Below are 15,500 nucleotides of genomic sequence, written 5' to 3' on the forward strand. Positions count from 1 at the left end.
CGGGCAACTCCACTAGCTGGAGTGTCCTGCTGGGTTGGCACAAAGGAGGTGAGCCTTTGAGGCTCACCGCCAGGTGTGACAATTCCTGCCTGGGAGAGGTGTTAGCATCTCCACCCAGTGCAGGCTTTGTTACTGGCCTCAGAGTGACAAAGGCACTCTCCCCATGGGGCCAGCAACATGTCTCGGTTTGTGGCAGGCTGCTAAAACTAGTCAGCCTACACAGATAGTCGGTTAAGTTTCAGGGGGCACCTCTAAGGTGCCCTCTGTGGTGTATTTTACAATAAAATGTACACTGGCATCAGTGTGCATTTATTGTGCTGAGAAGTTTGATACCAAACTTCCCAGTTTTCAGTGTAGCCATTATGGTGCTGTGGAGTTCGTGTTTGACAGACTCCCAGACCATATACTCTTATGGCTACCCTGCACTTACAATGTCTAAGGTTTTGTTTAGACACTGTAGGGGTACCATGCTCATGCACTGGTACCCTCACCTATGGTATAGTGCACCCTGCCTTAGGGCTGTAAGGCCTGCTAGAGGGGTGTCTTACCTATACTGCATAGGCAGTGAGAGGCTGGCATGGCACCCTGAGGGGAGTGCCATGTCGACTTACTCGTTTTGTCCTCACTAGCACACACAAGCTGGCAAGCAGTGTGTCTGTGCTGAGTGAGAGGTCTCCAGGGTGGCATAAGACATGCTGCATCCCATAGAGACCTTCCTTGGCATCAGGGCCTTTGGTACTAGAAGTACCAGTTACAAGGGACTTATCTGGATGCCAGGGTCTGCCAATTGTGGATACAAAAGTACAGGTTAGGGAAAGAACACTGGTGCTGGGGCCTGGTTAGCAGGCCTCAGCACACTTTCAATTGTAAACATAGCATCAGCAAAGGCAAAAAGTCAGGGGGCAACCATGCCAAGGAGGCATTTCCTTACATAGGGGTTGCATCCGAATTGTCCAGCGATTGTAAATGGAAGCAGGGATAATCCAGCCTTTCGGACTGCGTTTGTATGTCTGGGGTTTGACAGCGGAACTGACGGACTGGCCTTTTGGTAAAAATATACAGAAGTCCTCATTACGAGTAGTGCGATCCATCACTCAAACAAACCGCCCTCGTTAAATGATGATTCCACTGTGTAACTACCACAAGGATGAGTTGTTGCTCACCCCACGCACTCTGTATGTAACAATCACAGGATGTAATTATAGCACTCCGTATAAAAATATGTGGGATTTCTCCTGGGTGCGATCTTTGCCACATGAGATAAGTATCACATGTTAAATATAGCACAGACATCCAGAACAACAGGAAATCATTATTCCTAGCGCCACAGAGCCCAGTATGTATTGGTAATTTCTCATGCAACCAAAATGACATACTTTTTTTTTTTTTTACATGGAAAGGACTATTATTTTATTTGGACTTTCTTATATACCATTTTCTTTTTTTATTAATTTTACAACAAAACACTTTTAGTTACTCCACATAGTCAATGCTGTTCCACTCACTCTTCTTTGGACCCATTTATCTTCTCTTCCCCTCTTCACTCACTCTCTACTTTCCCATTTCTGTTCCCTGTTTATGGATTCACACTCTTGCCCCTTTATCATTGCCAAGGTATCCAGAACTCCCTTTTACGAGCAACCCCCTCCCTTCATAGACATGTTTCTCAGCCAGTGTGCACCATTTCATGTCTTTAATCCAGGTCTTGATGTCTGGTGGGTCATGTGCTCCCCAGCTCCTTCTATATTCATTTTGCTACAATGAGCCCCACCACCATTAGGAGCTTGGTGTATTTTCGTGAGGCTATTGTTACCCCATATGTTGAGTATCAATGTTTTGACGATCTCTCTATTTTCTTTCCTTTTTTTACCAGCCCTCCCCCCCACCTCCTACCCCTCTCCCTTTTAATGTTGAATTTCCTCACAGGACAGGATAATATGTATTAGGTCCCCCACTTTGTCACACCACCTGCTACATTTGTTGGAGCTGGCCCTCCGCATCTTGAGAAGCATGGTGCAGGAGTAGTAGGATCGATACAGTAAAAACAACTGTATCAGGCGAAACCCTGATCTTGTTTGTGGGGCTTGTACTGCCTCCTCCCATTCCCCATCTTCGAGTGGACCCACATCCCTCTCGCAATCCATTCTGAGTTTGACCATTCCATCTGGGAAGTCAGCCATGATTGTCCCATGTACCAGGGATTCTTTTGTTTGTTAAAGGTTCACTCACCACCCTATCCTCTAATGCTGAGGATTTTTCAATTATTGGGTTTCTGTGTATATGGGTCGTTAGAGCATATCTTAGTTTTAGGTACCAGAACACCTCCATGTCTGTCAGTTGGTATTCATGCCGGAGCTTCTCTATGGAGATGATGCTGTCTTAGCTCCAGATGTCCCCTAGGGTGGAAATTCCTATCATGTCAAATTGGCGACACTTTCCAACCTTACCGCTTCCAAAAAGGATTCGCTATCCCACAATGGGGGTTGGCCTCGACAACTTCCTTTCCCATTCTGGATATCGTATGGCATGTTTCCAGGTTTGTTTCCCTATTAGATTGTCAGTATATGCTATTTGGTTATTTTCTATGAAGAACTGCTGATGTGTTGCCCAGTAATACTTCTTGATGTCAGGCAGTGCTATTCCTCCATCGTACCCCCCTCCGTTAGTTTGGCCAGCGATATTTGTGGTGCTTGTCCATTCCACAGCAGAAGCCTCAGATCTGTGGCTACCTTATGAAACAATTTGTCCAGTATCCTACATGGAGTGTTCTGTAGTGCGTACAATAGTTTCAGTAATGCTAGTTAGAACAGTAGCAGCACTCTACAACGTTTCACGCCATTCTTGAACTTGTTTGAAAGTTTATTTAGGTTGTGTATCATAAACTGTTTAACTTCTTGTGACATAAATTTCTAGATATTGGAAACTCTCCCTTGTGGTTTGTATTGGGAGGTTTGAGGGGAGTGCTTCGTTTCTCCAGGCACTGGATACAGGTGGGACTTATCTCAATTTATTGTGTCTTGAGTATGTCCCAAATATTTGGAAAATATGTAGGCACCCTGGAATCGGTGTCTAGTTGAGCCACATACAGCAGCACATCATCTGCATCGAGTGATATTCTTTCATTCCATGTGGCATCCCAACGTATCTTCCTGACTAGACCATCTTTCCTAATCCATGCTGCCAGTGGTTCCAGTGCCACTGCAAAGAGCATAAGGAAGCGTAGGCTTCCCTTTTGACTGCACCCTGTTCACCTTTACTTATGCCATGGGTTTTTGTTAAAATATTTTCACCCATTGCCTGTATTTCAGACCTATGCCATTTTTTCCAGAACTCCAAATGTATAGGGCCACTCCAGGGAGACGAATACCATTTTAGCACCTAGAGATTGTGTTGGCTGCAACTTTTGTTGGGTATATCCCATACAACTTACAAAGGTTAAGCCTGGTCCCTCTATTAGGCAAAAATCCAGGCTGGTCGGGGTGAGCCAGTTCAACCACATCCCATCGCAGTATGTTAGCTAACCGTTTAGCTAGTATCTTTTCGGCATTTGGTAACTAAATTGTCCATTAGGAGTCGCATTTATATGGAGGCTTACCATCTTTGAGGATTGTGACTATTGTAGCTAGATGTATGTCCATTGGTAGCTGTCCTTGCTGGTTTACCTCATTAACCATCTTTAGCAGATATGGGGCCAGTTTTTCTCCATACCTTTATACAGGTCAGACGGGAGGATGTTGGGGCCTACCATGTTGCCTACTTGGAGCTTTATGGTCGCCGTTTGTCTTCAATGCCATTAATTCAGCATCTGGTAGTACACTGTCCAGTAGCCTCAGGAGATGTGTGTCCTCCAGGAGCTTCCCTATGTCGTCCGGCATTCTAGTATGGGTGGAGGGCTTATATTCCACTGTAGAAATTCTCAAAAAGCCTCTGCTGTATTATAACTTCCTTTAACTCTGACTCATCAGTTACCACCTCTGCTGCCCAGTCCCTGCTGCGATCTCTACGCCCCAGCCAGGCTAATAGTTGAACTGACTTATTCCTAACCTCAAATAGCCTTCGTTGTATAGCTATAAGAGGCCATTTTGCCCTATTCTCCATCCGATCTCAATATTCTGTCTGTCTGACTTTTATTTGATGCCGAAAGCTAGTTTCTACAGATGTGCCTGCTGTCATTTTTAGATTGCAGTGTTCTGGTTCCAACTTGTCCAGCTAAGCCCTCAACTTCGTATTTTTTCCCTGCTACCAGCGATGTTACCAGTTCCCTCACCACTATCTTATAGGCCTCCCATTCCATGCATGTTAAGGTTACTGTACCTATATTTTCAGCCAAATAGTCCTCTGTTGTCCGCCAGAGTGCCTCTGATCTTCCCATTCCTTAGATGCCATAGTTCTAGAGTACATCCTTCCCTTGTCCTCTCCCTTTGTCCTGTGGATTCCACTCAAACTGAGAGTGATCAGAGATGCCCCTAGCGAGCATCCTGGCCTCTCAAAACCTACCTACATATATGCGTTTTGTGAGTTAGTAGTCCATTTCAGAGAAGGTTTAGTGTGCGCCTGAGTAATAGGTGGACTGTTTGTCCAGTGGGTAGAGCTATCTCTGTATATCTAGTAGTCCCACACAGCTAAGATTTGCACCAGTTAGCTCTACTTTTCTCCCCCGCACTCTGCTCGTTATCTGTCTCTTTTCATTTACCTCTAAGTTGAGGTCTCCTCCCAGCACCAATATCCCCAGTGGCACATTTTGGAGAAAGGAGGTCACTGTTTTCAGGGTGAGAGCATGTATTTTGGATGGCACATATGCAGTGCAAGTGTTAACTATTTGTCAATCCCACGCGTCTGTCTGCATGTTGCAAAGCAACCTTGAGTGTAAGTATATGTTCTTGTGGGCTATGCGGCATTGCCTTATGGACCAACGTTCCCACCCCTTTCAAGTTAGCCATGAATCATGCTTTTGCCAATACTTTGTATCCCTTTCTCTCCACCACTTTCCAGGTTTTGCCCCTTAGATGTGTTTCCTGTAATAGGACTACATCCGGTCATTGTCTTTTTAAGAAATTTGGGTGACTATCCTGTTTAATTTTGCTCCTCAGACCATTCATGTTCCAGGCGAATATCTTTAGTGTTATGCAAAAGGGGGTGTTAAGAGACTGGGTTTCTCTCCATCCTTTTCCTGGCCCCTGTTGAAGCTATTATCCAAGTTTATCAACCTGGGTTGTTGCCATGTCACTCTTGGTGTCTCCAGTGACTTGTCTTTCAACAAAAGGAACCAAGAACTCCCCCCTGCACTGCTCCAACTGCCTTTCCAGTTAATGTGCAGAGTGCCTGTCGTCCCATATTCTCCATAGACACCAAGTGGCCACCTCACTCACCCCTCCTAGACATTGAGACATTGTTTCCTCACTGTACGGCCAGAGTCTTTGTCAAAGTACAGATCCTCTTTTCCTCTAAAAGACCCAGGTCTTGCGAGCTAATTCTGGAGTCTGCAGTGTCTCGGTTAGATAACCCTGTATGATCCATGGTCCCCACCATCGACTCATCCATCTATAGTGTATTTGGGCCCCTTGATGTTCTCTCTTTTTTTCTTTTTTTTTTTTTTGCTGGTTTGCTTTGCAAAAACAGTTGGGCCTTCTGCATGATTCTCTGGTGGGATTGTAAAGTGAATGTTTCCCTGCCCCATACTCTCGCTGTTCAAGCCTCCAGGTTTCCCTGCGCTCGTTACATCTCGCTGTGCCTGGCCTCCATCCATCTAGCCATTCCCACACCACCTCAGAGGTATTATAATACCATGTATTCCTTTTCATCACCAGTCTCAATTTGGCCGTTAACAATATCATATACTTCAGTTCTCTCTATCTCTGAGACATCTCTTTACTCCACTGGAGCTTTATCTCAGCCTTTTTGCTCTTTATGTAAAATCTGGAAATAGTCTTATCATAGAACTTTCGTATTGGAGATGATCTCTGGTCCTGGCTGTTTGTAGTATTGCATCCCTGTCCCTGTGATTGAAGATGCGCACTATAATCGTACGTGTTGGGGCTCTTGATTGTAGCAGGGGTATCAGGGCTCTGTGAGCTCGCTATATTGAGAAAAACTTTGAAAGGCCTATTTGATTTTAAAATATTTAGACTTAAGTCCTCCAAAAACAACTCAAAACCCAGGCCCTCTTCTCTCTGAAAAACCCACCACTCTTACATTGTTCCTGCCTGAGCACCCTTTGTAGTCTTACAGTTTTGTCTGCACAGTCATTTTCTTTTTCCAGTCTGCCAACCACGTCTCTCGGTTTCTTAGAGTAGCGATAGATCTTTGTCCATTTGTGGGGTATTGTCATTGATTTGTTCAAAGGTTTGCCCTGAGGAGGTTAACCTCGGTTGTCACTGAGTCTTTTCAGTTCTAGTGAACTTCTGATTCTCACAGTTGCTTCCATGATGTCCTTCAGCGTGGGTTCACTATCTAAAGTCCCATTTTCCTCTATTTCTCCCTTTAGTTCCTTCTGCTATCACCTGTGGTGTAAAGAAGAAAGCAAAACCAGGGCACTCAAAGATACAAAAAGTAGTCCGTAGAAGTCCAAATTTCACACGAAGGTTTATTCTTTCGTAAGCAAGGTGTAATGTACTGGTTCAAGAAGTACATAAATCCATATATGAAAACAACAGAAAACAGCCAACACGTGTTTCGTCCTATTGGACTTTTTCAAGGCTCAGAAAATATAATATAGGTAAGGTGCTGACCATCGATATTATTGCCTCTGGGGTGGCATATAGTGTTAACCCAGATTATGAGACACGCCGTAAGGGGGGTTAGAGTATGTCATCCAAACAACGGCGAGGGTTCAAATGCCCCTGTATATGATGTATGTCTTAAATAGAGGTACGAGAAATCCTCGGTTGTAAAGTTTTATCGCAGCGTATGGTAACGCTCGTCCTGCGTTCAGAAACCCCGAACGTCTGAACGCAGGACGAGCGTTACCATACGCTGCGATAAAACTTTACAACCGAGGATTTCCACTGCCTGGTTTCATCTTTGCAGCGAGTATACGCTGTGTCCCGCTGCTTAATTGAGGCCACCGCTGCACTAGACTATGTAGGCCTGCCCCAGTCGCTAGCTCTTCCTTACTATCTCTGATCACTGCAGGCAAAATTTCAGCCTTGGGCTATATTCCTCTTGCTTGTGTCGACTCTGCTTCTTTCTGCTTGTACAGCTGCCATCGTGATTTTGGTGGTGGAGTCGCGCTACACTGCTGCCATCTTAGTTGGCATTTGGACACAGCATCTGGTCTGTTACATCAGGGATAAACAGCAGGGCAAACTTCAGAAGTGACAGAGGACAAAAAATGGTTGTCATTCATTCAGTGGCTGTCCAGCGCCAACACCTACACTTGTGTCACAAGATCAGTCCTCCACAGCATCCATTCCCTGCTGCTACAGAGGTGATCCTTCATACCATGGATCTTCGCTGGCATTGGCAGATGGTGCAGATATACATCGTGACATTTTTTAGGAGCCTCCTAAACGCTCGAAACACCACGAAAGACCCAAACTTCTCTTACAAAAGAAATCACTGAGAAAGTAAATGTCTTGTCAACCGGTCCTTGAGAGGTGGAGGAAGTAAAAGAGGTACAAAGATCTGAAGAAGTGAGTACAGGACATAGTAGCATGGAAGAAGCGTGATGCTTTGACAAATGGTGGTCAATGCCTACACAGATGTAGCCCTTGACCTGGTCTTGTGTGCCGCTCCCCCGTTGCCGGTTCCCCAGCCGCCTTGCTGCTCCTGAAGCAAATACCTCCCAGTGGATCACAGAATGTGCCAACACCATTGGCCCCACTAAGACAGCTAAGGTCAAGGGACCAATCGAAAGAGCAAGCTAGTTCACTGAGGAACTACACTCTACAAATTGCACCTGCCAGCGACTAGAGAGGAAGTGGTGCATCAGAAAAAAGATGAAGACCGCACTGCCTTCAGAACCACTCTCAACCAGTACCACTGTCTCCTGAAAGAAACCAAGAAGAACACCCTAGCAGATGGCATTGAAGCCAGCGCAAACCACAACAAGGAGCTCTTCGCCATCATGAAGGAGTTTACCAATCCCGTAGCCACCAAAAACTACATTACACCTTCCCAGGAACTGTGCCACAACCTTGCTGACTTCTTCCACGACAAAATCTCGGCCATCTGCGAAAACTTTGAACACCAGCCTGCTGCCGCCCACAGCATTAGCCAGCTCACACCCATGAACAGAAAACCTGAACACCTGCTCACCCACTGGGACCTCCTCATCATGCAAGACACTATTTCCATCATGAACTCCTTGCACCCACGGACCCCTGCCCTCACCAACCTTGGAAGCAAGACAATTGGCGACAAGCTCAGGAAGGTCCTGAACACCTCCACCACTGCAGCTTCCTTCCCTGAGGACTGGAAACACTGAAATGAGGTCCCTCATGAAGAAACCATCTGCCGAACCAAAGATCTACCAGCCCATCTCTCTGCTCCCTTATACAGAAAAAGTCATTGAAAACGCCACCACCACCATCATCTTCAGAGCCCTCCTGGACCGTGGGGAAACCGCAGCCCTCATCCTCCTGGACCTGTTTGCCATGTTCCATCTTCCACCACATCCTGATCAACAGACTCCACCACATCGGGATCCAGGGAAACACCTTCAAATGGATCACCTCGTACCTCACCAGCAGAACCCAAAGGATCAGTCTCCTACTGTTCACCTCCGCACCCAAGAAAATCATCTGCAGAGTCCCCCAAGGATTTTCCCCCAGCCCCACCCTCTTCAACACCTACATGACCCTCCCCCATCCCCAGCTGACAGTCAGTTCATATGGATTCAACACTGTCTCCTACGCTGACGACACCGAGCTCATCCTCTCACTCTCTGAAGATGCCCCTTCACCACCAAAGTCAACTTCCACAGTTGCATGATGAACATTGTAGATTGCATGAAGTCTCAAACTCAACAAGGACAAGACAGAAGTCCTCGTCTTTGGGTAAAAACACCATGCCATGTAACGACACATGGAGGCCCCTGAACTGGGCCCACCCCACGTCCTAACAGACCACACCCGCAACCTCATCATCATCATCATCCTGGATAGCAGGCTGTCCTTGAAGAACCAAGTCAATGAAGTATCATCCACCTGTTTCCATACCACTGTCCTTGAAATAAGTCAATGGTGTCTCATCCACCTGTTTCCATACTCTCCGCATGCCCTGCAAGATCTTGGGATGGCTCCCGGTAAACGCCAGAAGAATTGTCATGCAGGCCCTCATCACCAGCATACTGGAGTAGGAAACACACTATTTTGGAATCAGTGCATGCCTCCCAAAAAGACTCCAGACCTTACAAAACTCAGAGGCAAGATTCATTCTTGACCTCCCCAGAAGGACCCACATCACACTCCCCATCTCAAGAAAATACACTGGCTCCTGATTCAGACGAGTTGCCAGATCAAGAAGCTGACCCACGCTTACAAGGTCTTGTACAAAAAAGGACCAGCTTACATCAACAAACACCTGACCTTCCACCAACCAACCAGGTACTTTTGATCTGATTCACTCTCTCTCGCAGTCACCCCACAGGTCTGCCGAGCCAACAATGGAGAACGCTCTTTCTCACAACTGGGAGTCAAGACTTGGAACAACCTCCCCCTGCACCTCAGGATGGCACTGTCCCTCCAGCAGTTTGGGAAAAAACTAAAGACTTGGATGTTTGAATGATCAAGCCTCCACGCAGCAGCCAAACTTCTCCACATCTCATGACCCACACAAGTGATTTGCAGCGATTATAAATGCTTTATTGATTGCTGTATATGAAACCCTGGGAAAAGGGTGCTTTCAACACTACCCTTACCTGGCATCAAACGCATCCATGAAGGCTTCAAGACTGGATGGCTTGAAGTAACCGCTGATAAGAGCACAGTATTTCCTCACATGCTACTAGCACATACTCTCAATAGGTGATAAAAAGCGTCTTGCTATCGAAAACTGGCTCTTCCTGGCAATTTGTACAGAGCAGTGCATGGGTCTATGTCTGCACCCCTGGATGGTCCGTATTTTGATACGTTTGCTAAAATCTGAAAGTTTGTTTTTCCTTTACTGGGACTCTGGTTTCTCAGAGATGAGGGCAGCTATTAATTCTCTTTCCTGTTCAGTTTTGCAGATTTCAGAATGTGTTGGGTCCTTACCCAAGCAGGCACTCCATATGTGTACTATTTTTTGGCTACATTTTCTAATTGTAAAATAGAATGACTTGCCACCGAAACATAATCATTATTCCTGAACTTGCTAGTCAACCAATTGGCCTTCAGCTCTTTATACTCCTATTACTTCGATTTGCACCTGTTCATGGCTGTTTGTCCAGGTTCATGACTGAGTTCTGGTGGCAGTTTGTTTGGCCTGAACCTTAAGTAACTGTCATCTTGTCTACCCTCTCACTGTTGGCTGGTGACATAGATGACGGGCAAATAACTTTTTAGGCTGAATTTGTGTTAGGCTTCCACATAGACTATGCTGTTGAATTGCATCAGTCTTCTCTTATTGAAATCTTTGCCGCACAGAAGAAAGACTAGACAGATCAGGTGGCAGCAGAGGTTCATCACATGTATCTAAGAAGCAATGAATTAAGAAAGGCTGGGCTGCTGCTTAGGTCATGTAGAGGATCATCTTCAAGACTGGCGGTTTAGAAATCTTTTCAGGTGTCTTCCTGGTTGGATTGCAGCTTGTATTGAAGTAGATTTTGCGGCAGCAAATAAATCTCCACCTGATACAATAGGCGAAATTTTATTTATTTGGTCTAGGCTGCTAGAGGACAGAGGCTGCGGCTCAGAATTCTGGCCTTCAAACAATATCTTGTGAATCAACAATTTATAATGTTATACTTTAGGCTGATGCAAATCAGCAGTGTCAAAAAATAGTGCCCAAGTTCTGCTGTCCTTTTGTCCCTTCTTTCCTAAGTGAAGGTTGGCTTCGGCATCTTTATCTTCCGTAAGGGGCATTCCCAGTCTGGGGTACTGTAGTACAGTGATCAGATCACGGCTCCAGGTGTTTAGTCAGCACCACCTTCCTGGTCATGTACCATTTGTTGGATCAGTGCTCATGTTTGATCCAATTGGTTCTTTTTCTGGTCAGCTGAGAATGCATGAGCATCGAGTCAGATACAGCTAGTGATGGCATCACATCTCAGCAGAGATAAAGAGAACCACATCAAACATCAGTTATGTCCGGTACAGCTGGAAATTTCTGCTGGAGATATTTTCAAGAGATCAGCAGAGAAAAAGCAGCATGTGCAAAGTCGAGTAAATCTTTTTTAAATTATTTTCATTTTAAAGGTGGATTGTGTATCTCAAAAGGGCGTTCCCAATTTGCCTACATACTATCAAGTAATATCCTTTAATGTCATTATTCAGTGAAAAACCTGACATGAGTGTTCCAGGATTAGGATAGCGACAACCATTCTCCCTTTTCCTGATAATTTTAATTTCTTTCTTCTGCGTCCGTTCCACAAATGCCGGCCTGTCTTCTAGAATTGACATATGTATCCCCTAAGTCTTTGCAATAGGAAGGTGAAAATCAGTGTTCCTTTGACATGGAGATAGCCAGAAAACAGTTTGATGATAAAGACCCATCTAAAAACCATTTCACCTTGAACTGTATGAAGTGCCACAAGCCCACAAACTGCTGTTCCAAGGTTCCTAAAAGTGGTCAGCACAAATAGGCTCCAGGGGTATTTTACTTTATTCGAGAACTCTGTTGGAGAGGAGCGGATGTCAGTAGCCTGCACTGATAGAATAATAGGTATGTGGAGCCCTAATAAAATCACTATAATGTTAGAGGAGTAATCTCTGAAATTGGTTTCACAGAGCATAACTCTTCCCACTAGAAATGATTCGCGAGATGGTGCAGATGCTGTTTTTGCTGCTGATGCGCCTTCATCACTTGTCTCTTATCTCTCCAGGAGTCGGATGGCGGTCTTTACGTATGCATGAATACATTCCTGGGCTTCGGGAAACAATATGTAGAACGACACCATAAGAAGACTGGGCAACGGGTTTACCTGCATATGAAAAGAACACGCAAACCGGTAAGGATGAGCGCAGCTCCTGAAGGTTGCCCATGGTAAATGTTTGCGGTGGTTCGAGGAAACTGTGCGACTGATCTGCAGCTCAGGACTGAAACGCAAGGTCTTTGCGGTTGCATTGCTATGTTTGGGACCTGGTACTGAAGCACCCATAGTGCTCCAGACAGGATCTGTGGAGCTGAAAGTGCTATTTGTTGAAGTCGGCATTGTTAATTATATTTACTAATTTCATCACTACGTCTAATTTATTTCCTTACAGAAAGTTGAAGAGAGCACCTCGGCCACCGGAGACCCTCCTAAGAAAAAACCAACACGCCTTGCTATTGGTAAGATGCCAGGATCCTTCATGGTCCGAATATTCCCTCTGAATTTCTGCATTCCACTCTCTATAAGCTGTAGGATAGGCTCTTTCAGTTCTCCTGCCAAGTGCTAGAATAGGCCTTGTGAATTGCTGCTTCATGACACTGGCAAGGCACCAACGCCAGGATAAGGTGCGTGATCTCTGGATGCTAGGAAGAAGCCAGAAGGGACAATGCACATTCTTGTGTCTCCGTATAAGCACAATGCATGGATAGACCCTGTGAAGTTGTTTGTATGCTTTGGGCAAGGCACCTAGATGATCATTGTTTTTCGCTGTCTGTTGGACACTAGGATAAACCCCCCTTAGTTTATTTGCCCAGCCATTGGTAAGCCTCCATAATACACATTGTGGATTACTCTTCACCCTGTCCCTAAGGAGCCAGAGAAGGTCGTGTGAAGAAGAATGCCATTAAATGCCTGTTCTGAACAATGAACGTTTGCTTTGGCTACTTCCTCCGCTAGAAGAGCTTTTCAAATACCCTACGCTCGGAGGACTTCATGGCGCTTTCTCACAGTGTTGCACCGGATCAGTGAACCTGTCTATATTTTTTTGATTCTTGACACTATCTCTTAAGGACTCATTTCACGTTTCCCCACATATAGGTTTAGGGAGACTGGAGGGCTCAATCGTGAGTTCTGACTGCTTGCTTCGAGGAGACGGTGAATGTGCAGGCTGGCTTTGGGCGCAGTAGTAGTAGTAGTAGTAGTAGTGTGCGTGCGGTGATGCAGGGGAGAGCTGAAGTGAGCTTCCCTTCTTTACAGAGCAGTCGGGCTGAGCGCAGCAGCTACCTGCACCTTATCTACCAAGTCCGCGGTATCTCTGGGCTCTGAGTTATTAGGTCTGGAGATCGTAGGCTTTTATAATTCTGGCCCAGGAGACACCGGAAACTCATAGTGGACTGGAGCACATCCCTCCCCGGTGATGTCACTCCAGGTCACTTGTAACAAGGGCCTTAGAGGTGTAACTTCCCTTTGTGGCTTTACATCTCTAATCCTGAAAAGTAATACCGCATGTTGCCTTGCGGAGAGATGTTGATGCTGACAAATGTGTTGTATGTAAGAATCATTCTCCAGCATTGAATCTACTATTCTATATGGCGTGAACGTTGTTCATTGCTTCCCTTCTTTTGCTGGAAAGAGAATTTCACAGTATGACAAAAATACAAAAACTGTAAGTGCTGGGTTAAAAGTAACCAGTTCCCAGCTCCTCTTCTGAGAATTTGTGCACAAGATCTGATGCCACAGCATTTCCCCTGTCTGCAGGGAAGAACGGACTTCTCTTAGGGCCTTTTTATTAATAGTAACAGGTCTACCTCACTCACCGAAAGGCCCACAGAAGGAGCAGATCTACACTCCACTGTTAGACTTCTACACATAAATTGACCACATCTTACTTTTATTCAAAGTTTTACATTGGGTACCCATATCCGATTAAAGAATCCTCCCAACTTGACCACATTTCTTGCTATGTCAGTAGGCCCAAGAGAAATCGGAAGCAAGGATTTGCTGTATTGAGAAGTTCCAAAGTTATAATTCTCCCAAGCATAACAGATAGTACAATGATGGCTACATCATTTTGGAAGTCTTTCCTGCCTGATTAGAGAACATAGCCCTCTCTTCTTACCTTCAGTAAAGGTTTAACGACCTACCTCTTCCAGTAATTTCTGAACACCAATAACCTAACCCCTTTTCTCTGTCCTGTAAACTAAAAATGTTAATCCCTCGGTTCCTTGGACATGATACTTTGTGTTTGCAGAATGTATGCCTGTAATCATGACTATTCTCCTGTGGTTCTGAAATGTTGGGCTTCCTAAGTAAATAAACTGTTCTGTCTTGCTTTGACAAGTACATTGCAGTCTGTGATCAAATGCACTTCTCATACCTGCAAAGAGCTCTCTAGTTTCTTGCTTTTATGGTAGTGTGTGGGGGAGGGGGTTGGGGGAGGGAGTGAAGGGGACAGAGGATGGTTGGATGACTGATCCAATTACAGAGTGGGTGCCTGCGGTTGAATGTGTGCTTGTACCTCCCTGTGTCTCCCCAACGGATAAACAACTAAAATATAGAAAGGGTACACTGTGTGATAGTGAAATGTAAGAAATGCCCATTGCCGCAGTGGACAGTATGAGAGTTATATAGTAAATTGTAAGGACAACACACAACTATGTACATCGATGCACTACTCGTGCACAAATACTTGAATAAAGCTGTAGCTGAAAAAGGCCACCAAGACTTGTTAAGGACTATTTCCCAGGTTACCTTGTCCAGTGATGAGGGTGACAATTTGTTGGTGAGCCTTGTGCTGTCTCTAGATGACGGTAGTCTATTTCCAGGCTCATCTTGCTTCAGAAACAGGGACTGCATACACTGCCCCTTGACCAAACAGTCAATAGGATCTACAAAGTCCTGTTTGCAGTAGCAAGATTGTTTCTGCCGTACTACTGTCAGTCAGCTTTTTCCCTTTCCCAGCCAGTTGCCGATCCTGAAATTGAATGTAAAGATTTCTACCACCCGCCATTTAAAATTATTTTATAGCATAATCCGAAAAGAGTGACCCGAATGGGGGAAAAAACCTTTTCTATTTCTCTCACTGCAGGGGTAGAAGGTGGCTTTGACGTGACAGAGGAGAAATTTGAGTATGATGAGGAGGTAAAGCTGGTCATCCTACCAGAACATCTGGAAATTTCCCGCGATCTACTAATTAATCTGCCTGACATGGTGCGCGACCGGGTAAGTATTTGGCACTGCATCTTTGTCTCGTCTCCCATAGTTAGACCACAAAAAGAAAAAGAAAGATCTTTTAACGTTGCAAATTTTCGAAAATGCAGCTCCCTGCAGCAAAACTGTTGTGTATTAGAATGTAAACAGTACATATAGGTGAGGGCATATCTCAGTGTGCACATGCACTCTACTATATAATAATTAGATAATCTGACTCATTGAGGCATCTCTTTTCTCCACATACTGGGGCATTTAAAGAACATAGCCCCTCATTATGAGTTTGACGGGCGGAAATGGCCTCCCGCCAAACTCCCGCGGTCTTGTCCCCACCAGTGCG

At 45.2% G+C, this 15,500-nt stretch overlaps 1 protein-coding gene across 2 annotated transcripts in view; it reads left to right on the top strand.

Moving 5' to 3' along the window:
- USP5 (ubiquitin specific peptidase 5) overlaps positions 1–15,500 on the top strand; it is a 187,944-nt gene that overhangs the window by 35,774 nt on the left and 136,670 nt on the right. For both annotated transcript variants that reach the window (XM_069243057.1, XM_069243058.1), the window contains 3 exons: positions 11,963–12,088; positions 12,345–12,411; positions 15,039–15,172. In XM_069243057.1, the coding sequence (XP_069099158.1) occupies positions 11,963–12,088; positions 12,345–12,411; positions 15,039–15,172 (327 nt within the window). The remainder of the gene's footprint in view (positions 1–11,962; positions 12,089–12,344; positions 12,412–15,038; positions 15,173–15,500) is intronic.

The sequence above is a fragment of the Pleurodeles waltl genome, chromosome 7, assembly GCF_031143425.1.
Source record: "Pleurodeles waltl isolate 20211129_DDA chromosome 7, aPleWal1.hap1.20221129, whole genome shotgun sequence".
Taxonomy (NCBI): Eukaryota; Metazoa; Chordata; class Amphibia; order Caudata; family Salamandridae; genus Pleurodeles; species Pleurodeles waltl.